The sequence below is a fragment of the Bombyx mori genome, chromosome 7, assembly GCF_030269925.1.
Source record: "Bombyx mori chromosome 7, ASM3026992v2".
Taxonomy (NCBI): Eukaryota; Metazoa; Arthropoda; class Insecta; order Lepidoptera; family Bombycidae; genus Bombyx; species Bombyx mori.
In genome coordinates, this window is record NC_085113.1 from 13870435 (window position 1) to 13897734 (window position 27300).

General features: G+C 46.1%; 2 protein-coding genes across 6 annotated transcripts; both read left to right on the top strand.

Moving 5' to 3' along the window:
- The first annotated feature begins 689 nt into the window (after positions 1-689).
- Positions 690-4406, top strand: LOC134199111 (uncharacterized). The gene is made up of 4 exons (XM_062669285.1): positions 690-1011; positions 2188-2854; positions 3793-3797; positions 3915-4406. The coding sequence occupies exons 1-4, from the start codon at positions 967-969 to the stop codon at positions 4404-4406; spliced, it is 1209 nt and encodes a 402-aa protein (XP_062525269.1). The 5' UTR covers positions 690-966.
- On the top strand, positions 3911-27272 carry LOC134199185 (uncharacterized). 5 transcript variants are annotated; one of them, XM_062669474.1, is made up of 5 exons: positions 3911-4345; positions 4429-4527; positions 11714-11807; positions 23352-23489; positions 24164-27272. In XM_062669474.1, the coding sequence occupies exons 4-5, from the start codon at positions 23419-23421 to the stop codon at positions 27048-27050; spliced, it is 2958 nt and encodes a 985-aa protein (XP_062525458.1). In that variant the 5' UTR covers positions 3911-4345; positions 4429-4527; positions 11714-11807; positions 23352-23418; the 3' UTR covers positions 27051-27272. The 5 variants fall into 5 exon arrangements, with proteins under 5 accessions (XP_062525458.1, XP_062525456.1, XP_062525460.1 ...); XM_062669472.1 differs by lacking the exons at positions 3911-4345; positions 4429-4527 and adding an exon at positions 7112-7323; XM_062669476.1 differs by lacking the exons at positions 3911-4345; positions 4429-4527 and adding an exon at positions 7522-7536.
- Positions 27273-27300: the final 28 nt, after the last annotated feature.

The window sequence follows — 27300 nt, forward strand, 5'->3', positions numbered from 1 at the left end:
CACGATGAGAGGGTTCTCGTGTCGTGCCGCTTTATCGAAGTGATGCACCACCGCTCGCTACTACCAACCACTGCTATCACGTTACTTCTCTCTATGCGACGGAGACTAGCATTGAGATTGTTGTCAGACGTGCCGTATTTCCCGGGATGTCCCGTATTTTAGCCTTAGTTTAGAATGTCCCGGCGGAACTGACTGTCCCGTATTCGAACCGTACGATTATAATTGTATTGATTTTTATAAATATGTTAAAATCGATAAAAATACGTTAAAACTGACTAGCTCCTCGGAGAAATATGAAAAATAATAATAAAGATTGTCACTATATAATTTTGTTTTTTATTCGTCCCGGGCAAAAAGCTAAATTCCCGTATTTTTTTGCCTATTTAAGCATTAGCCCCTTATAAGCTGAAAAAAAAATCTGACAACCTTCATTGAGACACACATCACTGAATGCTTCTTGCTGAGACTGAACTTTACCTATAGTGGACCAAGTTAAAACTCACCCGTGTTGTGATACACTACACCCTAATGTTTATGCATAGACAAGCCTAGTTGGAGCTTAAATCAATAAAAATGTGAGAGTTTTAAGTTTAACTTTGTTTCAAAATGAACTTCAGTTTAACTATCGGATTACTTAAAGAAAGCCAGCACGGAGCGATTCAAATAAAACATAATACTACAGAGTGCACCCCTGTTCCCACGAGGCGTCTCTAGCTCTGTTAGTGTATCGGGTTCGCTCGCGGTGGGCCGCGCGCTCCACGGGCCACAGTTCGCTCCCGGCCGCGCAGCACTCGCCCCGCTCTACCCGCCGCACCGCCGCCGCACCGCTGCCGCGTGCTGGCTCCAGTCAAAGCATTCAGTGAACAAAGTATGGACTTGACGTGTTCATGCGTGACCAGAGTGACCTACCTCGCGTGCTGTAAACATATTCTAGTGGCAGAAGTTCAGAAGTAATTGGAAATTAAAATGAATGGACATTCTGATGCTTCTACATCCACGGATGACGTGAAGGTCGGTTGGATGATTTGATGTACTTAATCATCTTTGCGACCCAAACGACTTTCAAAGGAGATAGATAGATAGATACATAGGCGGTCGCTCCGCTTCGCTTCAGCTCGCTTGAATAACAACAGGAATGAACGTTGGTGAAGGGAATATTTCTCGCGGGCATCGGGCTGAGGTCGCATGTCGCTTGTTGCAGAGACTGCCATCCGATATATGTATACTGTCGCTCCGGTTATAGTTCCTTGGATTTTGATAATATAAATACCATGAGTTACATTTATGGTGCAAGAAATTAAAAAGAATTAAAGTAACCAGTAGCGACACCTATGTTTGCACGATATACCTACCAAGCTGATGTAATAGTCAAAACTAACAGCAGATGGCGCTGTTTTACATGTAGTTGTTAATGTCATTAGAAAATATATTAAGATAGAGATTAGAAATAGATTAAGATTAAGACAAAATAGGTAGTTCTTTTCCTATTTTTACATATAAATCGTTGTTCGAAATTAGAATGGAATAAATTTTACAAGTTATTGACGAGCTTTATACGTCCTTATGATGAATCATAATCTTGAAGTGTCAGTCATAATGATCGATATTTCCGCAAGTTTGGTTATGTGAGGAGCTAGGACCCGCCGCAGGCTGGCACCCATCGCTCTACCAAGCGAAACAATGTCGACCCATTTATAACTGATAGTTTCGACTTATTGACATTTGACGTATTTGTTTTTCTAACAATTATTTTTACTATCCCGTAGTTGGGTGGACGAGCTCACGGCGCACCTGGTGTGAAGTGGTTACTGGGTTAATGTCAGCGTTAATATCGCGACCCCTTAAGGTCGAAGTCTTAGTTATATTATTTAACCCCCGTCTCACCATTCAAACCTGAACGTGCGACTGCTTTGCGGCAGAAGCAAGAAGTAGTTTAACAAGTTTCTACAGCACAGACGGGTGTAGGGGACCGGACATACCCGTGCGTAATGAGGCGTCGCAATCATTAACCTATCGTGCGGTCAAAATCCAACAGGTTCATTGAAAGTGCCAAGACCGGCGCCCCCTGACACCGCAACGCCCCTACCCTGCACCAGAGGCAAAGCCTCCTCTGTGTGTAGAGCTAACAAACATTGAAGCCCTCCAAGATGCTTTAAATAATTTGAAATCACGAACTTTGTTGTACAGAGTCGCCCGCTGTGCCTGTTCTACTTCACACACCCGTTCGGCGTGCTGTCTCCGGAGCCTCCCTGCGTGACGGCGGCGCCTCCTCACGTCACACGCGCCTTCCTCAACATGCAGCCAGTGTCGCCCTTCGACTTGTGGTCGTCGACCTCCGACCCCTCGTACAACACCGACACCAGTGACAGCTCGAGGCCTGCATATGACCTCGGCAACGTGACCGTCCACAAGAGTCCCGTCAACCTCATCAGTCTCAGTAAGGCTCAACACTCAGTCGACTTCGCGCGGCCCGACTCCATCTCGTCGTCCTTGTTCTCGAGCGACATCTGGTTCAACTCCGGCTCCACCTCGCGAAGCAACGAGTGTTCCCGCCGGGTGATACCGTACAACAGGATCCTGCCTCCGCTGCAGATGACGCGGACCATCTCCGACTTGCGCAGTCCCGAGGAGCTCTGGCCAAAAAAATGTTTGAATCCGGAGAAGTTTTCGTTACCGCCGATAGAGTTACCAGCGTTGCGCGAGGAAACGCCGGCAGTCGAGGAGACCTTGCCTGTGAGCGACGGGAGGAAGACGCGGATCCGCCGCCGGGAGGGCGTCGTCAAGGTCAGGTGCCGGCGGCGGGTCGGTGACGCGAGGAGAGTGCTCGTTTGCCTCATGCGAAGAGTTATCCGAGGTAAGTGTCTTGTGTCAAGGCGAACATTGTACGTGAGAATAACAAGTCCACGTACCAGGACTAAGACTATTTTTTTTATTTTTTATTGCTTAGATGGGTGGACGAGCTCACAGCCCACCTAGTGTTAAGTGGTTACCGGAGCCCATAGACATCCACAACCTAAATGCGCCACCCACCTTAAGATACAAGTTCTAAGGTCTCAAGTATAGTTACAACGGCTGCCCCACCCTTCAAACCGAAACGCATTACTGCTTCACGGCAGAAATAGGCAGGGTGGTGGTACCCACCCGCGCGGACTCACAAGAGGTCCTACCACCAGTAAACCTTTATTACCGGTGTGGTGCTGGGGGTTGCTAAAGGAACTTTATAATGCTTGACCTACACAAGTGTGACTTGAAACGAAAGGGTTTTGGCCTTCACAGAGCTAAAGTCTAAGGGTTGTCTAGCTCGACCCTTAAGCCGACTGACTATAAAATTAAGTATAGCATTACATAATTATCAGCCTCGCAAATCGACGTTTTTTTTTCCTTTATCCCTGTTTAATCCCTGGTAGCCTTAAGGCTATTCTAAACCTATTCCAGCTACTCACGCAGCGGCAGGCAAACCCATGGGCTTAATCTGATTAAATTTTGCTAACACTGGCCCTAGCAAGAGCAGTTATTGAATCTACCACTGAATCGGAATCGCGACCCACTGAGAAGGTACCGCGAGAAATTCAGTGTGTTAACGACATCTGTACATATGCTGTAGCAACATGCAGACAAGTCATTGGTCAGCAGGCGGTCCGACGCCCTGTACTTGTCGCTGCATGTCTCATCATTTAATGGATAGTTTTTCGCTGAAAATGTTACTATCCCATAATTTTTAATTGAATCTTAATTCGAGTAAAACTAAATGAGGTTCAATATCCGCTGGTGTACATGATCTGTGTTTGTCAGGTCTGGTAAGATTTATATAATCTGTGTTTGTCAGGGAAAAGTCATAATGCGTCAGAATGTAATTAAATAGTAGTTGGTTAGATGGTGGTCAGCATAGATTATACACTTAATATATTCGGAAGGCGTCGTGGATGGGCTGCTCGTTGTCGAGTTGTCCCGTGGTGCAGCAGTGCTGTGGCTGCGTGCCCCTGCGCGCCGGAGTCGTCATGGTTGCGCTCGCTGGCGCGCTGTGGGCGGCAGTGTTCATCTTCTTGTTCACAGCGACCGGCAACAGTTGGTTGCTGAGTGTCGGCCTTCCTAAATCGTTGGAAAATGTCCGTTTTGTGCATGGCGCGCTGGGAGTTGTGGTTTGTTTGTTCCACGTGTTGCTGCTGGCGGGCGCGGCGTGCGAGAGCGCGGCCCTGTGCGAGCTGTACGTGTGGTCCGCGGTCCCCTGCGGAGCGACCCTGCTCGCGTGCGGCTGCTGCCTCAGTGTCTCCGCGGCGCTGGGCTCCGCGCCACTCTTCGCGACGCTCTGCACGGGCTTCACCTTGTTCTACATCGTGCTCACTCTGTACTTTGTTGTTGTAGTCGCTAATTATAGATTGACGATTCCTTATTTTTTATTTTCGTAACTTTGAGGTTTTTCTTTGACAGTTACGTGGTCTCTCGTCGGCTACAGCCTACACAGTACGTCTGCGTCACGCGACACGCGACACGCGACACGCCCGACAAACCGCGATGTGACTATAAAATGTTTGTTTGAATAAATTAAACATTTTAGATTCGTAAAGAAACCGATAATTAAAATTTATCGAGAGGTCCGTGTTGGAGGCTCCCGACTGATTCAGTTCTTCTACGTTTAACACTGTCAATAATGACTTCCTATATTTCTATAAGTATTTAGTTACTTTACAATTATACTTCCTTCGTGTCCAACACCTGTTGGACTCGACTGTTGGCTCGGTGCTCGAGTTGGTGGACTGAGCGTGTTGTTGTTAAGTGTCGTCGCGACGTCGTGGGCACGACACGACACAACACGGCAATAGCTTTTATTAGTCATCGTGGCCTAACGGATAAGACGTCCGGTGCATTCGTGTTGAGCGATGCACCGGTGTTCGAATCCCGCAGGCGGGTACCACCCTGCCTATTTCTGCCGTGAAGCAGTAATGCGTTTCGGTTTGAAAGGTGGGGCAGCCGTTGCAACTATACTTGAGACCTTAGAACTTGTATCTCAAGGTGGGTGGCGCATTTACGTTGTGGATGTCTATGGGCTCCAGTAACCACTTAACACCAGGTGGGCTGTGAGCTCGTCCACCCATCTAAGCAATAAAAAATAAATAAAAAAAATCTACCTACTCGTAGAGTCACATCCGTTACCGAGTATATTGTTACATTGTACATATTACATAAAATATGTACGTGTCCATCTCTCACATCAATAAAAAACATTTGAACTGAGTAAAATGGGTTAGCAAAAATCGACAAATAGTCTTAATTCTAGAAAACTTGGGGCAGTTGTGTCATTACTGTTGACTGTGGTTCTAGAAATGTTATTTAGGGTTACGGTTCCAAAGTTTAAATGAACAAAAATAATAAAAATTAACTACAATAACCGAAAAATGGTTACAGTTTGACCAAATTTCTAGGTTTTTCTTAAATGCCCATAATTTCCAAACTGCATAGGATAGATTTTTTTCTGATTTTTCTCATGATGGTTACAATCAATCTTGTCACCCCGTTTCGGCTTGATGTTGAGTTCTGGAACACCCTGTATAATATAACTAGTTTTTGCCCGCGACTTCGTCCGCGTGGAATAGTTCACAAATAATGCTTTATTTTAGAACAAATTTATTTAGCATAAAAAACGTTATAGTGAGCCAACCTTAACATATAGACATATGCTGTCGCGCACTTTTTTAGATCTTTTAAAGGGGAACAATTCCGCCATACATTATTTTAGCGAAACTTTAACCGTTCCTGCAGCGCATGCAGCGGAGGAAGCTCTCAAAGGGGATTAAAACCCCGATTTTGAAACATTCTTTATTGGTGCTCCGCTTGCATTAGTCTTAGCGTGATATTATATAGCCTATAGCCTTCCTCGATTCACATCGGACCAGTAGGTAGTTCCTGAGATTAGCGCGTTCAAACAAACAAACTCTTCAGCTTTATAATATTAGTATAGATAATACTCTTTTCCTTCTTCTCATTCGAGGGACCTCTCACTAGAGTTTAAATTCGGTTTATATGACAAAAATATTATAATACTATATTATATAAGATACAATGAATGATTGTGTTTTGTTTTGACGGAGGTCACGTTGGTAGGAGTGTGCTTTGAGAACATCTTGTACGAGCGGAGCGTGTGAGTGTGTCGTGTCGAGTGGCGGAGGTGAGTGAGTTCCGCAGACCTCGCGCGCGGAGGTCGCCGGCTCCCGGCCGAGCAGTGACCGCACGTCGCCGCGCTGCGCACGATGCCTCTACCAAGTGCCGTCGTGTTACTAGTTACAGGACCGTTACAAATTATATTAAAGTTTTAATTGACAATTTTATGTAAGACACACTAACCCTTAATATTACAATAGTAGTTGTAACAAAATAATTAAATGTAAATGAATTGTTCCGATGTAAGGTGAACATACGAAAAAGTCCTATGTTCACCTTGCACCTGAGCAAAGTGTCCCTTGTTAGATCCTGCTCAGTAATACTCAGTAGTGCTCTGACGACGCGCCGCGCCCACAGCAGCACCCGGTCTGCCTCCGCTGGCGCAAGCTGTTTGCACTTATCTCAATTCTCACTGTCTAAACTACTTAATTACATAATCTTTTATTTTTTTATTTTTTTTATTACCTTTGTAGGCAGACGAGCATACGGCCCACCTGATGGTAAGTGGTGACCGTCGCTCATGGACGTCAGCAATGCCAGGGGCAGAGCCAAGCCGCTGCCTACCATAAAGTACTCTCCGCAAGCCTCGTTTGAAGAAGGACATGTCATAGCGCTCGGAAAACACCGTGACACGGATGTAAGTACTTTAGTTTTTATCGTAAGCTTAAAGTCTCCGTTGTACAATTGACGTCCATCTGGGTCATCTTCATTAAATGCTCGGTTCAAATGATAAGCTGTTGACTGGCGCTTCGGTGAAACCATTCTTACGGTTGTTTCAAGTTCGCTTCGTAGTCGAGCGGACCTGGACGTATGTGCCCGAGGGTCCGCGTCGTGCCGTCGTGCCGTCGTGCCGTCGTGCCGTCGTGCCGTCGTGCCGTAGTGCCATCGCGTCGTGTCGCTTGTAATGCTACTGTTCGGTCGGAGCGCGCTTGGCCCAGTGAGTCGAGTGTCGAGTGAGTGAGTCAGTGTGAGAGTGGCCGCCGGTCGGGCCGCACGCGACGCGTTACAGTTAGAGCCCTCGGGGCTGAACGGTGTCGAGCGTTGCCGCGACTCGTCCTCTGCCACCGGACCGCGGGGCCGCCAGCCGCGCTGCTCCATACTCCCGCCTGGGAGACGGGCGCGTGCTGCGGTACTCCAGCGTCGCGCCGCCTGCCACATTACATACAAGTCAGTACTGGGGTAGTCCTGGTGCATTCACGCGACCGCCGCGCCGCGAGCTCCTGTCATGACTCGCTTGTTGTGACAATGTACTCGTAGTGTAAGATCACGAACAGCCAAGTGCGGTGTGCGGCTGCTAATTATTGGAAGGGATAAGTCGGTGTCGGCCAGTGTCATTTATTTATGGATACTGCATGTTACGTGCGATACTAATTGTTATATGTATGTAGGTATATGTTATAAATAATACGTTTATTCCGGCTTGGGTCGAGCTATTATCAAGATGATTGTCACTCTCACACTGAGACTGACACGGTCATGTGAATGTTCATTTTTTGTATTCATCTGTATTCATAACTTGGCCAGTCGTACAATTAATTTAATATTTCAAGTAACGGTCATTTTAGTATAATGTTATCCAATTATATTCAGTGGAACAGAACTGAGTGTTGGATGAGCTCTCGGAGTGGCTCCTGGACTCCCTCGCGTCCAGCCGCCTGTCCTCCCCCGAGGCGGATCGCATCGTCATTTTGCGGCACAAGTAGACATTTCCGGGCTGCGGGCACCCACACTCGCTATTTTGTATTCATCGTGTCCTAAATGATAAGAAGACGCAAAGGGAACATAAGAAAATAGAACAGAAACCGTCGAAACAGATTGCATCGATATAAGAAGGGTCCGCTCCGGCCTCGGGTCGGCTTGCGTCGAACGATCTAATAATTACAATTATAATGTTCATAAGCGAATTGTCCGAATGACAATTTCAAAAGAATCGTACTACTTGTATATAGTACTGTGTAGTAAATATCCAACCGTCTTGTTGGTCACATAGCAACTGACCCTGACAGCTGTATTACGGGCTCCGGGTTCGGTTCTTGGTTAGAGACAGTATCTTTGTTACAGATATATGTTTTCTGGGGTCAGTGCGTTCTTGCTCTTGTGTCCTTGGTGTGTCCGGTACACGTGACACACGAGGCACAAATTGTAGCGACAGGTCTTTGATTCAGGAATAATTCTCTCTCTGTATATAGGCATGTATCTATGTGCTAACATTCATCCAGATGTGTTTTTCCACTTATTCGCTGGCAGCCTAAGGAGCTTCTTCAGCTACGCCCGGACGGGCAGCTGACCTCACCGGCTGAACCTGACAGAGTTTGTTAACACTAGCTCTAGCAAGAGCAGTGCTTCGCAGAATCTACGACTAGATCGGAGTCGTGCCCCTCTGAGAAGATTCGGCGAGAAGCTCAGTTGGTAGTGTCCATGGGCAAATCTATTGAATGGCTTATATGTCATTGAGCAACCATCCAAACGTCTTCACAAACTAACAAATTCTAATATTAGTAGGACGTTGGGCACATGAACAAGTTTCGGACGTGACAGCCTACAGCCACTCGCTGGAAGCTCGTCCGTGTCGTGCCCTACTTTAAATATTGTTGTATTCGAGTGCAGTCAGACTTCAGTGTTCACTCGTAATGTGCGTCACGGTGCGCCGGGGGTGGGAGGGTCGCGACATGTGCGCGTTGCACAATACCGGACACAATACAAACACGTTCACGTGATATTACGTTTCAGCACAATGTGCAGCCGCGCACACGTGCTCTCCGGACAATCGGCGACGGCTCCCGGCTCGGGTTCCTGTCGCGAGGTCCACTGCCCGCCCGGAACGTTCTACTGTCGCTTCCGTAATAGTTTCAATTCTCTGTGTTCTTATATCAGTTGGTGACTTGACATCCACCTTGAGTCATGTGGTTCAAGTCTCAACGGCTGTACTGCGTCTCAAAAAAGCGCATGACTGCTTTGTGGTAGAAATACGCCATACCACAATGATTACACATGTCGACAGTTCGACGAACACTGTCACCAGGGCTACGGGTCTACGCGCGCTCCTGCTGCTAGAGCCGCACGCGTCTGATAGTTGGGTTAGTGAATTGACTGGACTCGTAAGGACGTGGCAGACTTCTGAGTGAGCCACGGTGTGTAAATAAAAACTGAACTTACCGAATGAGCTTTTTGGGCAATTCGATATAGAAAAAGTTTTCTGGATTGAATGCTAATGAAGCGATCACCAAGAGATCGTTTAATCGGGGCTCGTTGTGACGTCACTTCAAAATCTCATTCTAAAGTATATTCTAGTCAACAGTAGGTATCTCTTATACGTTTGTGTACCTATTAACACTATATATATAATAAGTATATATATAATAAGTAATATATATGTATAAGTGCTCTAAGCACTTTAAATCAAACTTTAGACAAAATACATAAGAGAAATGTTATACCATATTGAAGACTCAATATTATCAACAATTCTACGTAGCGGGTATATCTACTAACAAATTAAATATAGTAGCAGTACGTACACACGGATGCTATTGGATTGCAATACCAGACTGAACGAACGTGGGCTTCATTTGAATACGTCCTAGGATCCAAGTAATGGCTCCGTAATGGGTTATGCAGTTTGTGAGGTTAGTGTGTTATGACGGTGGTGGTGGTGGTGGTGGTGGCGGGGGGACCGCGTAGCGAGGTTCAATCAATACGGTCACTCGCCCGCCTCCGTCTACACACCCACACACCCACACAACATATTTTTTTTTTCCGCACCTAATAGCTGGTAGCCTAATGGGCTATTGCAGCTACGCGCCGCCTGGACGACACACCTACCACCGCACCGGCGGCGCCGCGGCGTGTACTCACCTAGCCGTGTAGCACGTAACGTAACAGATACAGTATCCAGTGAGTACGTAGGCACGAGCCCGCTGCGAGCCGCTCGCGGAAGGAGCGCAGCAAGCTCGCAGTGACCCGCCGAGTGGCGGTATCACTGCGAGCACAAAGGCGGCTCGCAGTGCACTTGCAGGTTGATACAGTATCTATTACATTACGTGCTACACAGCTAGGTGAGTACCCAGCTGTACGCACAGCACCCGCGCTGTTGTGGGCGCTGTACGGTCACAACCTAAACGATATGTCGAGTTTCATTTTCTGTTTTGGAGTAAAAACGGTCACAACGAAACATTTCGATGTGTGCAAGCAGTTCACAGCGACGAGACGAGCGTGTCATTCATTTGAAATCATCTAATTGTTCGGAACTTATAATTTTACAAATATCTTTTATGGCTTAGTCCTAAATTTAGATTGCGGAATCTAAGAATGATAAATACTGTTCCCACCGCGCGCGCTCGGAACTACTCTGCACGCGTGTCCTCTGCCTCTGAGCTGTGGGATTTGTTAAGGCGGCCCTTGAACATTATTTTCCTCCTCCTCCATTAACTACGAAAGCGTCAAAAACGACAGGAACATATTTCACCGAGCGGTTGCTTTTACTGGATAGACTGACGGATCTAACGCTCTGTTTGTAACGGAGAGATCGCTCGCAGCCCGAAGGCGTCCTCGCCCTCACCAGGACGGGCGCCGCTGGTGCTAAGAGCCAAGTGGGGCCGGAGTCACGACACAGCCCGCTGCAGTGGCCCTGTGTAGGAGACCGGGTGGTAGGTGCTGAGTGGCTGCGGGGGCTAGCGTGATAGCCTTCAGACTGTATGAAGGTCGACAAATTAAACAGTTTTCAAGATATCATGCCGCGATACGAACGTAGTATTTTGTTTTAACTAAGTATAGAAAATTAGTATTATTAATATACACTAGCCGTACTCGCCCGCTTCGCTGCGCATTTAAAATTAACAGTATTATTTATTGTCATTATTATTAGGGAGTCCAACACTCATATAAATATTAGCCTATCCATTAAGTACATATATTTTCTACATGGACACCAAGTTTCAAGTCAATCGGATGAATGGTTCAGTAGTTATAACGGAACATCCGTAAAACCACCGTAGATTTATATATTAGTATAGATTAAAAACAAAATATTTAAAAAGAGAAGTGATTCCAAAACGGAATCTTGGCGACTTGAGCAACCCGAGCGACTCCCATAGTACGCGCAGTTCAGACGACGAGCATTGCTTACATCCGCTGTCTGATAGATATGAGCTTAAAAAGCAAATGGCTCTCTAAAATTGCAAAATCTTAGCCTTTGTAAGAGTGCATTGTCATTACTAATAATGACCTTCGATAAATCACAAAACAATCCCAAAACGTTACGGGATTCCTCACAGGCTGCATGCACGAACTTAAGTAAAGAGACCGCACTGGTCCTTGTACGAGTGTACTCCCCGTGTGCTCGCCGTGTAGTCCCGCGGGGCTCGTGTAAAGCACGTGAAACAAGTGAAGCTTACTGCTCTCGCCGACCGCCTCAATAGCGGTAATGGAGGTAGGGCGGCTTGTGAGCAATAGAACTATAGCATTACGTATGTGTATAAATTTATAATTTAGATTGTACCTCATGTGTGAACGTGCAGCTTGTCTTGTCGATGAATAAACAGTGAATAATGTTGAACAGGAGGTGAGGAGAGCAGTCCGTCGCCGGCGCTGCGGGACGTGCTTCAGATCATCCGCGAGGCCTGGACCGAGCCCACTTCGTTGTTCGATCGCTGGTGAGTAGCCTGGCAGCCAAGTGTCTTCACAGAATCACAGCGATTACAGAAGGTAGCGCTGGTGGGCCCCCACAGTATTCGGACGATGCAGCATGCCGGGCCGCAGTACTCGTCCGGGACAGAGACACCGCCGCGACACATTCGCGCTCCCTGATCTATTTATACCGAGACACTCGACACTCGAGAGGGACACGAACATTTGCCGAGCACTCCGGGATTCCCTGACACAAATAATAATATAATAGTATTATTCAGTTTGGTTAGAAAGCCTGCACAGATTTGAAATGCCTACTTGAGCCGGGGTGCTTTTGTGATCTTAAAATGTGTAAAATAGCTAATTTGAAAACGTCTGAAACACAAACGCCACTGTGGTTTAGTTCTTACTGATTTAAGGGTTCAGTAAGCGCGGGGCGGGCCGGTCACTCAGCTCTCGGTTGTAGTCAGTACATTCTGTTGGAGCGTGACCCTGCGCGCCCTGTGCCGCCCCGGAGCAGACCTCGCGGCCGTATCCGCATCCGGAGTGTGGGACCACCGAAGCAAACTATTTTGAGATTTGTCCTAACTTATGTTTGAGTATTCTCCCTCTGCACCTAACAAGAGACAGGCTACGTTCTGAAGCTAGGTCAGGGATCACGCGGACTGGTCGTAGCTCTGGTTTACCTATCACTGCTCTGCTAAGGACCCTACATAATTGTAAATTTTGTTTTACATTTACTGAATTATATATTGGTATTAACTGATCTTAGTAGTTCTATATATTATAGATGATCACCAGAGACGCTCCTGCTTCTAATAAGTAGTGTATCCACACTAGTAGTACCGCAGACACTAGGTGTGCTAATAGAAGCCTATATTCCGTTTTAGCTGCGAGTGTCTGTCGGTCGGCAGGTGTGCGCCGGTGTACGTGAGCTATGGCAGCAAATGTGTACAATTTCTTGAATAATCTAATTCTTAGTTGCCATGACGACGACGTACAAACAGCGTGGCCCGTTGTAGACCGCGACCAGCAATGGGGTTAACGTATACACTCATTATTACCCTTGGCTCCTCGGATGCTTGTCTAGCTTTATACGGAGTGTTAGTTATCAAATCATTAAAACGACGCACAGGATCAGATTACAGATCGCACGATCCGAGTGGAATGACACGTCACACTTGCTATAGTCTTGTCTAGTGTTCCAGCTACAACGGCGTCCATTCTAACTTTAACTTTACCAGTAACAATTGATTAGACTGACTTGGTACAAACAGCAGAGCAGGTGCGTCGTGAGGTGTACAAGGCTCCAAGAAGAGTGAAGAGTTGTTTTGCGTGAAGAGAGAAAGCGTTGGCACACTGGGCACGGGGCGGGGCGGCCGCTGCATCATGTACTAACCTACTAACATTTCCTGTCGTTGATTAGTTCACAGAGACTGAGTTCCCTCCGCACTGCACAGAGGCCGACGCGCTTGTCGAACAACACCAACCGACTCTCAGTACTTAGTTTCTTCAGAAATAAATCAGATCTATTAGGAAATTAGTTATTTTTTATTAGATTAATACAAATAGTTTGACTTGGAATGCGACGATAGCGTATCTCTGTTCAGCTAAAAATAGAGTCAGGAGCAAGTGGGCTCAAGTTGGTTTTGTTATGATTCATACAGTGTGACGTGTGTGTAAAAATATCAGTCGTAGGGAGAGCCCTGTGGTCCGCGCACCGCGCCGCCGCGCCATGCCGCCGCGCCACGCCGCCGCGCCGAGCGTCTGCTGCGAAGCTGATGCGCTGGAAATTTAAACGTCTTTCGCTTGTCCTGTCCTTGTATAACTATATGTTCTTATAATTGTATAATTCAATTTATGAATTAAATTAAATATAAACGTGTTAATAAGTACGCAGTGCTATAAAATAATTAACTAATTGTTTTACCATGAGCGAACAAACATTTAAACGGAGTAACTAATGTAATGTCGCAACAGTGAGGAACATGTACATGAAAACAAATCTCGATTTCTTAGTCTTAAAATCTTTAGGTAATTGTAAGAACAGCGACGATGTTATAAAAATGGACTTTTATTAATACACTATCTTTTGCCCGAGACTTCGTCCGCGTGGAATAGTTACTTCGGCATAACACCCGCCTCTTCATTTATGTAAAAAGTGAAAATATTTTTGAATAATAGAATGATGTTAAGGAGCTAGTTAAGGTACCAAAATCATGCTTTTGAACCGAGTTCAAAAGAGAAGGTTATCAGTTCGACTACCATTTTTACTGAAAGAATTTTTCACATCGGACCAGTAGTTCCTGAGATTAGCGCGTTCAAACAAAGAAACTCTTCAGCTTTATAATATTAAGTATAGATACATATCATACATACATACATACGAGTATATAGGATTGTGAGCTCCCGAGAACATCCGGGACCGTTTAGTGATCGCTGTGACGTCACACGTCCCCATTTCAGAGTAGGTATGTGGAACGGAAGGATCGTTGTTAGCCCAGAAATCTTGCCGTTTAACCAGGACCAACTGGCCAACTCGAGGGCTCAGTCGGGAGAGTAAGAATTGTTAACAGCTGCTCGGGCGCCCCTTAACAGCACCTGCAGCGGAGTGACGTCACACAGTGCCGACTGCGCGACGAGCCGCCGCCGCAGTGACGTCACAACATCACAACGCTGCTGAGTGCTGGTGTCGTTCCGCGAGTCGTTCCACAAGGTCTGTCTGGACTCTAGTCGCTTCCGAGCGCCGACGTTGTTTGTTGATCTGCCGAGGTCAACGAGGTCAACGAGGTCAAGGACGTTTTACATCAATAAATCCGCACGCACCCCCGTCTCTTACAAATCTACAAACAGGCTAAAGCTTGATAAACTTTGAATAAAGGCACTGCTGTAGTAAGGGCGACTTGTGGCACAAGTGTACTTAGTGCAATTAATTTGTTCCACAATTTACTTGTAAATGTTAAGTTTGAATTTTAGCGACGGTCATTTCTGAACTAGTTAACTGATTATTAATAAAATATGAACAAGTGATTATCGTACATTGAGCCCCTACCGCTGATCGGTGCTCACAACCTTGTTTGTTTGTAGGTACAACCGGGTACAACAATTTGTTTTAATGAGTGATTATCACGACTTTTGATTTAGATTATTTTTATAAACAGCGTCAATTTTCAGCGAAGCACATTGATAGCGCGAGACAACACCGAGATATCACCGATAATATTACTCGCTATCGGCTTACCGGGACATGGCGGACACGGCACAGAGAACAAGCCCGACTGTGTCTCCTTCTCTTGTTCTCACACATAATGACATGACATGTAATTTATTTGTAGCATTTGTTGTAATGTTACTCTGTATGGAAACTATCAGCTTAGCTGTTTTAATTAAAATTAATATTGAACTACATTTAGAAGACATTGCTTAGAATAGTGCTTCTCAAATTTTTGAACTGAGTGTGCGCAAATCTCTCCATATGTACTAATAATTTAGAAAATAATAATAAATAATAGTAGTAGTTCCTAATCTATTAGTAATCGACGCAGCCGACTTAACAACGGTACGGTATGAACTGCCAGCCGCACGCCATGCTTTCATTTCTCTATTGTCATTCTTTGTCTGACTGAAGGAGAGTATCTCCGCGAGGACTGAGTAGCCGCGCACTGCTGAGTCAGCTTTCCTTAAATATCCTCTAACAAACATCACGATGTCCACCATTGTTATAGTATTTGTAACATGTTATGATTTCATTTAATGCAAAGATTTGTTCTAAGATGTTTTTGACATTATGATTACTTTTAAGTAGAAGGTCATGCTACCAGCGGAATACGTACTACAGTCGCGCATCTCGTGCTTCCATTGGAGCCCAGAAGTCCTGGAATACAGGACTTCTCTTTACTTTACCCTAGAACTTCTGTTTTTGATAACGTTTTGATAAATCTTTCGATCACATAATTTTTTGATGGTTACGATTTAAAGTATACTATGTAATAGCTGGTACAGTAAGTAGCACATCTTTTATTGCGATAGAACACAGTGTAGTGTAGAAAACGAACTTTATGGCGTATTATAATATTGACAGTGTTCTCCAGCAATTTTATCTGTATTCTGCCTGAGTTATTAAGAACTTGAGTAGTGCGCGAGTTTAGTGGAGACTCCGCAATCTTCCCTCTTCAGCGCTGAATTCAGTTCCTCCACGGTTGAATGTCGACTGTTCAGTGTCAAGTGTTCAGTCGCTCGACACTCAGTGCTCAGTGCTGTGAGCGCGCTCCCCCGCGGCGCTCGTGTCCGCGGCTGTGCGTGTGTGCGTGTGTGCGCGTGTGGGCGGCCATGTGTCGCCGACACTAGCTCGTGTGTCCTACAATACTGTGTGGAGAGCCCGAGACATTATTCTATTGAATTATAATTGGACTCCTTATATCTAGAGGTGAGACTTATTTCATTATTGATTCAAAATAAATAACGTTTAGTTACATTATATATTATTATCTACTTTTGAAAACACTTCATTAAAAACCCCAAAATACCTAACTTGAATGACTTATTATCGCTCGGGCGGTACGTTCAAATTCGACAGTCGCACTCATAATTATATCTCATACTTTGATTGTAAATCTTAAATATATTATTATGTATATGTATATGTAACTAGCTTTTGCCCGCAACTTCGTCCGCGTGGAATAGTTACTTTGGCATAACGCTAAATTATACCCCCGACTTCATTTACGTAGAAGGTGAAAATATATTTGAATAATAGAATGTTAAGGAGCTGCTTAAGGTACCAAAATCACGGTTTTTAATCGACTTCAAAAGAGGAAGGAGGTTATCAATTCGACCACCATTTTTTTTCTATGATATTCACAGAATTCTCGAGAATGCTTGAACCGATTCTGATAGTTCTTTTATTTTCCCGAATGGTCCTGTAATCATCAGGATCAGGATTTGATGATGGGATCCTGGAGAAATCGAGAAAAATCTACAATTTTCAAAGCTTATCTTGAAGTAATTTGGGTGTTTCTAGTTATTCTTCCTATACTGTGCCGTCGCACACTTACGGGTTAAAGTATGAAATTGCCGTTCTATTGTAATAGGTACTTCGGATTGACGTAGAACCTTCATGGTTTGAAATTTTTGAGTGAAACTTTTTTCAAATAGGTACCATTTTGAAATTCTTCTTTTAAAAAATATGCAACCTTCGATTATCGGCTTTCAGTTGTTTTTTGTATTCAACTTAGACAAGAAAGATGGATACTTCGAATATTCGAGTGATTTTTGAACACGAGTTCCGACGCGGAACTGACGCTGCAGAAACAGCTCGCAATATCAATGTTGCGTGTGGAGAGGGGACTGCTCTTTAGCAGTCGCGTGCAATTTTGGTTTAAACCATTTCGTGATGGAAATTTTGATTTGAAGAATGAACTACGTGGAAGGCCCACACATGTGAATAACAATGAATTGAAAGAGACGGTGGAAGCCGATCCGAGCCAAACTACCCAGGAATTAGTGGCATGGTTTAACGTTACCTTACCAACAATATTGACTCATTTGTGTCAATTCAATAATATAAAAAAGATGAAAAATGGCTGCCTCATCATTTGACTGAGCTGCAGAAAGAAACGCGTGTTGAAACTTGTGTTGCCTTGTTGAATCGATACATAAATGAAGGAATATTGGATCGAATTGTGACATGTGATGAAAAGTGGATTCTTTACGATAACCGTAGGCGAAAAATGCAATGGCTGACCTCAGGTCAAACGCCGCAACAGTATCTTTAAGCAAAGCTTACCAATAAAAAGGTACGTAATGGTAACTATTTGGTGGTCTCAGCATGGTGTTATTCACTATAGCTTTCTCCGATCTGGTCAAGCAATAACGGCAGATGTCTTCTTCCCAGGAGGCTGTACAAAATACTTTCACCCAGTTTGTAGAATCTAGATCACAAGAGTTCCATTGCAAAGGTATAAATTACCTTTATTTTACTTTATTAGATGGCAGCAATGTACCTACAGATAATAATGGTAGATATTTTAATTAAATAAATATGTTAAATGAAAAAAAAAACGAATTTCAATTTTTCAGTACAAATCGGCAATTTCATATTTTAACCCCAAATACATCATCATCACGCGCTTGATCATTATTTTGCTGCGATATTATTTTAAAACTGCGATATCTTCTAAGATACTCATTGAAATCATATGACGTAAAGTAAAAACGCAAATTTATTTTAAATGAAATACTTGCAATGAATAACGTATTTATTTGGATAAGGATTAATATCATCTTTATAAAAACATCTTCACAAATAATGCTTTATTTTAGAAAAAAATTATTAGCATATAAAAGATTATAGTGAACCAACCTTAAAATATACACATATTTTATGCTGCCGTGAACTTTTTTTAGAACTTTTAAAGTTCCCCTTTATTTTAGCGCTACATTTATACATTATTTGTTGTAGTAGTTGTGCGAGTAGTAGATACAGATACAGGCAAAGCGGCATGCGACAAAGCGATATTATATTACACTAAGTTAGATTGAGATGAAGATAGTGATAATTCAGTGGCTTCCATATTGTTGTTATCGTTGTCGTTAGCGGCACGTGACGCGGCACCCGAACACTGTTGTTACATTATGAAAACAACAACACATTAAACTTGTTATCTTCCAACTATAAAGTTGAGACATGGACTCCAACTGAATGAACTGAACTGTGAACTGATCTCTCTCTTTATTTTGTACCGTAAGTTCAATGGGAAATGCTTTGAGGAATAATGATTGTTTGAGATGATTCTATCATCTTGTTTTTACCATCACACCGCCCGTCACCCGAGCAGATTTCATCCATACTACCTAGTCACTGCGTTCATCCACAACGCGCTCCCAGAGAACTTTTTGGACCGTACCATCCGGCTTTCGAATAAATCTCTACGGTGTTTCCCGAATCCTATGACATACCCTTCCTCAAACAAGGCTTGTGGAGACTACTTAATGCTAGGCAGCACCTTGGCTCTGCCCATGACATTGCAGACGTCCATGAGCGACGGTAGCCACTCATAAGCTCCTCGGCCTATAAGGGCAAGTAAAACAAAACTGTTGTGTTCGATGCGGTCAGGTCGACATTCACAAAAATGCAGTGAAGATTCTGACCACATGCGGTGCTTACTTCAATTAGTACATTAATATTATTGTTTTTATTGCCCTTGTAGGCAGACGAGCATACGGTCCACCTGATGGTAAGTGGTTACTGGAGCCCATAGACATCCACAACGTATGTGCGCCACCCACCTTGAGATATAAGTTGTAAGGTTTCAAATATAGTTGCAATTATGTCAAATTATACCCTTGTTCGTGTAAGTACTCGAATATGTATATATTCGAGTACTCGAATATGTAAGTACTCGAATATGTATATATTCGAGTACTTACACGTACTTACTTATACATACATATATATACAAATAATAATGACGACACGTACGTACGTACAGCGCGCGAGTCGCGTGTGTCCGCGTGTATTTGAACTTACGACTATTCCACATCTAATAATACAACCACTCTCTGTCATGGGGGCTGTTTGTTGTGTGTGTACTATGTTCTATTCGCATATGTTATCACCTCAAGATTCTCCGAGCGGGTTCCCAGGTCGCTCTGTCCGCCTGGGCAACGTATGAAATTCGTGTCATGCTTAAAGTCGGCGTTATAATAACGAGCGACGGCTCCCTGCTCGCCGCCAGTCTGAGCTCCACCGAACGAACTGGGCACCGCTCCGACACGCCTGCAACTATTACGGAGTTAGAGCCCGGCCTTCTGTCCTCACCACGCGAGGAGTGTATTGATAACGAGCCAGCTGCTCGAGACATGGCAGTCGACCCTCGTTAATGTCGAGGGTCGGACGGACGCCGGCGCGCGGGGCGCCCACCGGACCTCACAGACTGCACACTTGGATGTCGCCGGTCAACTGCTCGTCTCGACATGTCGTCATGACGTCTCAATATTGATCAATCATATTGATAAGGCTTTATTTTTATTCGCGACTGAAGGCAAGGTCACGCGAGCAGGAGTGGTCTCAGCGCCTCGCTACTTCTTTAATCTCTTTAAATCATAAGCTCTATAGTGCAGTACCTACGCGGATCGAGATATCGACTCGTCGCGCCAGATATCTGTTTATCTCAGCGCCGAAGTTAATCAGACCTTGATGAGGCGGATGCTGCACAACGACATAAAAACTGCGGTCGCGCTTCACTGACGGCACGCAGCCGACGCGCAGCCGACGCGCGGGTCTCTCTCCGGAGGGTGCTCGACCAGTATCTCGTATTGCTTCGAATGGTAATCTCCCCATTGTTTTCTTGGTACATTTTGGTAACCGTCGCGTCTGTTCTGTGAGCGCGGCGTCCGTTACTGCGCAGACTCGCGTGCGCACACCGCGTTACATTCGACACACTCTGCTCTGTGCTGATTGAGACATGTACATGATGACTCTGTACATATAATACGCCGCGCCGTTCACGTTTCATTTTGTTTTACCTAGTTTCGTTTTCTATGTTTTTTTTTTTAATTTCATTTACGGCTGTATCGATACCAACAAGACCGATACCCATAGACATCACAACGTGAATGTCACCACACTCATCTTGAGGCTTGAGATCTATGTCTTAATTGCATGCTAATTCGTTTTTTACTAGTATAAAATTATTGTTTTATGAGTTTGATTTTTATTATTATTACATTTTTATTCTTTTGTCGTTGAAGCCAATCGTTCATTAGAGATGTTCAGGATGGCGCGTGACGACGCTCTCGGTCGCAGCTCGCAAGTATCGGCACAGTACGGTACCAGCACATCGAGCCCTTGTCCTTCAGTCAACACTACTCACGGCGCGCGGCTTGCTACGGCTGGCGCGTAATGGGTTGCGAGACTGCTGATGCTGATAACTGAGGACTCGCTAGTCGGAGAGCTCGAGGGGAGTGTCTCGTGGTGGTCGCCGCCCGGGTGCAGCGGCTGGACGTCTGGGAGCTCTTCCGCCAGCAACGTTATTGTTTAGTACAAAACACGAGTACTTCATTACCTAATGCACATGACAATAACCTGAGACAGTCGTCCTATATAATATTACAAGTACCTGTGTATCCTCGGGGCGATGTTGTTTGTTTTGTGTCACTATTCCTGGCGACTACAAGTGGCGATGCGGCCCCCTCTCCGCCCTCCTCTAGCCCTCCGCTGGGGTTCAATGTTTCACGAACCAGCGCGCTCTGATGATATTGTGCTCAACTTGTTAAATACCTAAGTACATCCTGGGTACACACGAGATGGGTAGATACGTACATTGACACTATTAAAGTTTGCAGAAATTACAATACCTACTTTGATTTTTTTTGAGTGTTAACTCGCAATTCACTTTCAGTATTAGATAGCTTATGTTGTAAGGAGTTACTCAGTTATCCGCTCCAAGGATCCAGTAGACCGCGCTTCGCATCCACCCTCGGCAACCACGCTTATCCTACTGAACAATCACTTACTACTACTACTACTACTCGCGAGTCGCGAACGCTGTGTTTTTATGATTGTGAATGGCTCACGCTGCCTTAACGAGAACAGATAGACGTATAGTCTGCTGCACGAGGCGGTCCCGACCCAGCGGCTCAGTGTTTCATGCAGAGCTGCCATGCGAGTGATGAGAAGATACTTTATTAAAGTACAGCATTAGTAGCTAACATTCACTGACGAGCCGCGCGGCCTACCTGATGTTACAGGTGATCTCATGGACCACAAGGTGACACACACCACAAGGTGACCACAAGATGACAAGGAACTAGCCGCTTACCCGTCTCTATGTGTCTGTACCCGTGTCTACTGACTGATGGTTGGCTCGACCATTTTCATTACGATCCTATGAACAAATTAATAATGTCGGCAAAGACACATAAAGTTTCTAACTTTTCGATATTTAGCATCTGCTGATAATATCTAATAGGGGTGAGTTTTAATTTGTCGGACAAGTACGGGTGGCTGAATGTACAGGGCTCCCCTGGGTGACCCTTATCCCCAAAAAAGAAAGACAAATAAATTAAAATTGGAACACACACGAATGTTTGTTGAATATGGAATGAGCTATGGAATGAGCTCCCCTCCACGGTGTTTCCCGAGCGCTATGACATGTCCTTCTTCAAACGAGGCTTATGGAGAGTATTAAGCGGTAGGCAGCGGCTTGGCTCTGCCCCTGGCATTGCTGAAGTCCATGGGCGACGGTAACCACTCACCATCAGGTGGGCCGTATGCCCGTCTGCCTACAAAGGCAATAAAAAAAAAAAAAAAAAAAATATATATCGGAGATTGCATTCCGCAGCATTCAATTTAGCATAATAATATGTAGTTCGATCTTGGCAAGACGGTTCAGTGTGCGTGAACACGAATAATTACAGACGACTACGGGCAGAGACGTTTGACAATGTAATAATGAAATATTGTAAAGTTACCGCCTGCTTAATGACATCATTACCCCAAACTGCTGACCTGTGCCGGAGCAACTGCGTCATCAGTCACCAGTCTCGACTACAACAGTTCCCGCTCTTTTGCAACTAAACACAAGTCGTCAGCGGCGGTCCCACAGCATGCCAGCGTCGCAGTCTCAACAGATCCATGGTTGTCGACTCACCGCGCTACTGGTTCTCGGCACGCACCTTCGCAGCCCTCGACTGGACTATCAACACTCGGGGTCACACATATCTCCGGCGTGGCAGCTCTGCATTACGTGGACTATTCACGACACTGACGCAGTATTGAAGCACAGTCTCGAGTCACCGCGGACAGGCGCACCGGAGTACCCGTCATAGAACACAAGATATATGACAGATGCTTGAATCGCGCTAAAGACATTTTCAAGACAAGATTACATATTTGTAACCTTGCTTGGAACCTCCCAAACAACGACGCTGGGACCGTCGCCGCGTCGGTCTACCGTCAAACATCACCCGCTCGATGTAAAATCTCCTCTTTGTCGTTGCTCCCAAAGATTTTCGGCTTCAGTTGAGTTTTGTATCGTATGTTCCATATTCGTATGTGCTCTGAAGATTTGTTTGAGGTGATCATTTCCTCCATTTTCTTCTCAACATCGCATCACCCGCCACCGGCGCTGTGCAATTATTGCTACTGCTAGATAGAATAATTAAATTTCCTTTACGGTGGTTCCTGAACGGTAAGATATGTCTTGTTCTAACGAAGCTTGAGGAGAAGCCCCCGGCCACTATGTCGCAGGCATTGCTTCGTCCATCAATAACGGTGACTACTCATCGTTAGGTGGGTCGTGTGCTAGTCACCCTATAAAGGCAATAAATAAATAAGCCCCTATACAAAAAAATTTAGTAGTGCTGTCCTGAGGTTCTTTACTTGGCTAAATAAAAGTAGCTGATATTGCGGAACAGAAAGTTGCATCGTCAGCGTCGCAAGCGCTGTGAAGTGGCGCACTGCGGGTTAATACACCTTTACATGTAACACGCTCGTAAATCTTTTAACAGATTACACCGCTATACTCATATAAGTAACAGTAAGCAGAGCGTGTGTGTGTGTGTTGCAGCGCGCCGCGCCCGAGCCGAGCCCGCTCCCCCGCCGCCGCCGCCCCCGCCCCCGCCCGCGCCGGCGCCATGCTGTCCCGCGACGCGTCCCCCGGCCTGCTGCGGCGACGGTACTCCGTGCCCGAAACCATCATGAGGAGGTACGCCTTGCATCGACAGCCTACAACAGCGTACTCACTACTTACGTGTCGTCTTTGCTAATTATACATTACTAACGGTGGTGGCCATATAATTAAGTCGTCATGGCCTATTTCTGCCGTGAAGCAGTAATGCGTTTCGGTTTGAAGGGTGGGGCAGCCGTTGTAACTATACTTGAGACCTTAGAACTCATATCTCATGGTGGGTGGGCGGCATTTACATTGTAGATGTCTATAGCCTCCAGTAACCACTTCACACCAGGTGGGCTGTGAGCTCGTACACCCACCTAAATGATAAAAAGAAAATTAAGAAGCTTATATAAAGGAAATATTTTCTTAGACAACGAGTATAGTAATTGTGTGCATTATTTTTTATATCTCTCTCGGTATCGCAAAACTGACATGAAAGTAATATTGTTGGCAGGCGAGTATACGGCCCACCTGATGGTGAATGGTTACAGTCGCCCATAGACTTCAGCAATGCCAGGAGCAGAACCAAGCCGCTGGCTACCGTTAAGCACTCTCCACAAGTGACAGTATTTATCGGCACGCGGGGCAGCTCACAGCACTTACAGGACCCTGTAGGTACTTGCCTACCGTTTTTTTTTCTGAATTGTAATTCGTTTACATTTCTTTATAAATATTGTCACTCATTGTTGAAATGTAAAAAATTTCAGGTATCGAGTGGTACAGCAGCGGACCGAATGTGAAGAGAGCACGGCGGGCTCCGCGGGGTCGGGCTCCGGCGCGGGACGAGGTGTGTCCTCCGCCTGCGCCACGCCCCACCCGGCCCGCGACCGCGAGCTCATGCGCAAGTCTGCTCTCCTGAGGCGGATGTGGGGCCGCGCGCCTCCAGCCTGCTGCCGCTGCTGCTGCGACCAGCTGTCGGCGCGACCCTCGCGCTCCCTGGACGGATCCCACGCCGAGCTGCGACCGCGCCGCGACCCCGTCCTCTCCGCTTCCACATACCGCTCGCACGAGGCGAGGGGAATTTCTTCCTGCGTCGACACTGTGACCGATACAGATGCTTGGCGCTCCGAAGATCAGGCACCCTCTTTGCTGGACGAGACCGTCACGGCAGAGATCGAATCGGCTTCAGGGCTGCCCCCGAGCAGCGAGTCAGCGCCGAGGATACCGTCATCTATTTCGACGAGCCTCAGTACGGGACAGAACACCGAGATGTGTGTTGTTTCTCCCGCTGCCGACGCGCGCGGGACGCCACCTATGCACATCGAAAACGCTTTACTGTTATCGAGTAATACATTAGTAGATTCAGAGGCACCATCACTATCCGAAGTGCTGGAAATAGTTGTGACGGAGACCTCGGAACCGAAGGTCGTTCCCTGTCTGCGCCCCGCCGCCCCAAGATCTCAACCTACCACTCGCCTCGACATCGACCGTTACGTCTCAGATGTTCTGGTGGAGAGCTTGAACTCTCTGTCAGATCGCCTGGAGTGCGTCACGGGTTCAGTAGAAGGCGACGGAAAGATCAGTATCGTTGAGAAAGAAATAAAAGTGAGACTGCACAGTACCGGAGTGAACACCATAGTTCACCTGAGCCCGACCTCCAATCATCAAATAATATTTGGTAACGAGGAGCTGTGCGACGGCGCTGAGCGTGACGCCTGCAATAACTTGCGCGGCTCCCCCCGCATCCGGGATGATACCTCCTTTGATGACGAACGAAACAACAACCGAGCTGCCTCGGCCGCCACTACACCTGCCCCCTCGTCCCCTTGTCGACGGTATCACGACGAGACATTCGGGGAGCTCTTACAGCACGATAATGTTAACAAAACGGTTTTGCAACAGATTCAAAAATTGTTCAAAGAAGAACTTCAGAGTCTCGGCGCCGGCCTCAGCTGTCCAGACAACGTCACGTCCGGTATATCACACATTGAAATCTCTAACGTAGACGTCTTCTTGGATGAGAACGACGTACCCACCGTCGAGGTGGCTGACTCGAGTAACAGTCATCAGCAGCACTCCGAGCTACAAGTGTTAAGCGGAGTCGGAACCGGCAGCTATTTTGAAACAAGCGAGGGAGCCCTAGTGGTACCGCGCTTCTCAGCGCTACCCCACAGTGATTCGATGGAGGTGAACACCTCTTCATCCGAAGAAGCCGATCTCATCGGTTCGGATTGTACGAGTCTTGTCGACAGCCTCGACGACCCCAACTCGCCGCGGTCTGTTTTATTGCGAAGATCCTTCAACAACCGGAAGAGTGAGCTTGTGCGGTCCGCCCTCGACGTCCTAGACCTCTTGCCAGAGAGCACTCGGGACGAACGTAACGATAAGCCTGAATCATTTTTTATAAGAATCAAAGATGACAATTGTGAATGTGACAAAGAAAACTTTAACGTGGCCGACCGCATGCCCGAGAAGATAAGAGAGAGATTGTTCCGTCGTCACCGACGCAGGCAGCTCCGGGCGGAGTGCGCGAGACGCAGCAGAGGGAAGCAGTTGCGAATTGACGCGGACAACCAACAGAAAGACGAACCCTCCAAAACTAAAAGGGAGATTGAAAGAGAATGCGTTGCGATCATTAATTCTCTTATCGATGAAGTGATTGCAAAAATTGCAAAAGAAGAATTTAAATGTGCACGCATCAAAAGAAAATCCGAACGCCGTGCGCCCACAAAATGTGAGGAAAATTCATCTAAGAAGAATCGCAAGAAGAATTTGCGATCTTCAGACCCAACACTAAGTGCTGCAGCGAAAGTAAGTCCGAATAGAGTAGGTGTCGTCGGGGACAGTCGACAGACAGAAGAGAAACACAAAGTTCACGGGAAATTATCGCTAATGACGCGCCCAGCTCTAAACCTCGTCGACGCTGCTCCAAGACGCATCTACCAAAAGTCTGAGATCCTCGAAGGCAACAAATGTATCGAAATACTAGAAATAGTTGAGTATATGAATGACACACAGAGCAATCCCGACACAGTCGTATCTGATGACAGCCCCGGGGGTGCGACTCGCGGCGGACGGAGATCCCGCATCCCGGTACCAGTACCCGAAAGGCATCAGCGCTCATATCCATCCGAACCGCGACGTATATCCAACAGCGCAGACAACTCGCCGGCGTCTCCACAGGATGCACATACAGAAGACCCACTCAGCGGGGGCCGGCGGCGTCGTGCGAGCGATGGAGATCTGAGAACAGTTGGTGTGGACCCTCCGACTTCGCGACGAGTTTTTTTCCCACCTTCGATGGACAGTAGGCCGCGCTCCGATTCTTTAAGATTTCATCGAGTTTTCGACATCATCCCTGAGGAGCGCAGCAGTCTTAGCGTGGACTCGTCACCAGAGGTGGAGCGTGTATCCACGACCTCATCCGTCGCGGCCCCTCACCCCTCACCTGCACCCCGCACGAGATCGGTGGCCACGTCGCCTCTCGGGGCAGGGAGTGTGGGGGTCGCGGCACCCCTAAGAGTGAAAGGCGGGGACAGACCACGGAGAGCGCGCGTCTGGGCACCAATAAGTCGTCGCGAAGAAGGTACCCGTCTCACATGCGCACCTCCCCTGCTCCGGCACCGCACCGCTTCCTCAGTCCCCGTAGAGTAGTGGCTGTACCTCGTCTCCTTCGACACTAACCGTTTACACGACAACGTGATTGTAAGCCCAGTGACAACTTCTCGTTTAAAGCTTCAACAGCTGTATGTAATAGTAAAGTTTTACGAGAGCATCTTGAATTACATTTATGGCACGGTACGATTTTGATTCTTGTTCACAAATCACGCTAGACGTTCAATCTGTTTATGTAAATGTAATAAAATTATAATTACATTCATTGGTTTTATTTTTATTTCAAACA

Excerpts from the sequence above, each read along its gene's own strand:
- LOC134199111 (XM_062669285.1), top strand. The coding sequence starts at position 967 with ATGAATGGACATTCTGATGCTTCTACATCCACGGATGACGTGAAG. Across the intron at positions 1,012-2,187 it reads CATCCACGGATGACGTGAAG|AGTCGCCCGCTGTGCCTGTT; the intron begins GTCGGTTGGATG and ends TTTGTTGTACAG.
- LOC134199185 (XM_062669474.1), top strand. The coding sequence starts at position 23,419 with ATGCTGTCCCGCGACGCGTCCCCCGGCCTGCTGCGGCGACGGTACTCC. Across the intron at positions 23,490-24,163 it reads CCCGAAACCATCATGAGGAG|GTATCGAGTGGTACAGCAGC; the intron begins GTACGCCTTGCA and ends AAAAAATTTCAG.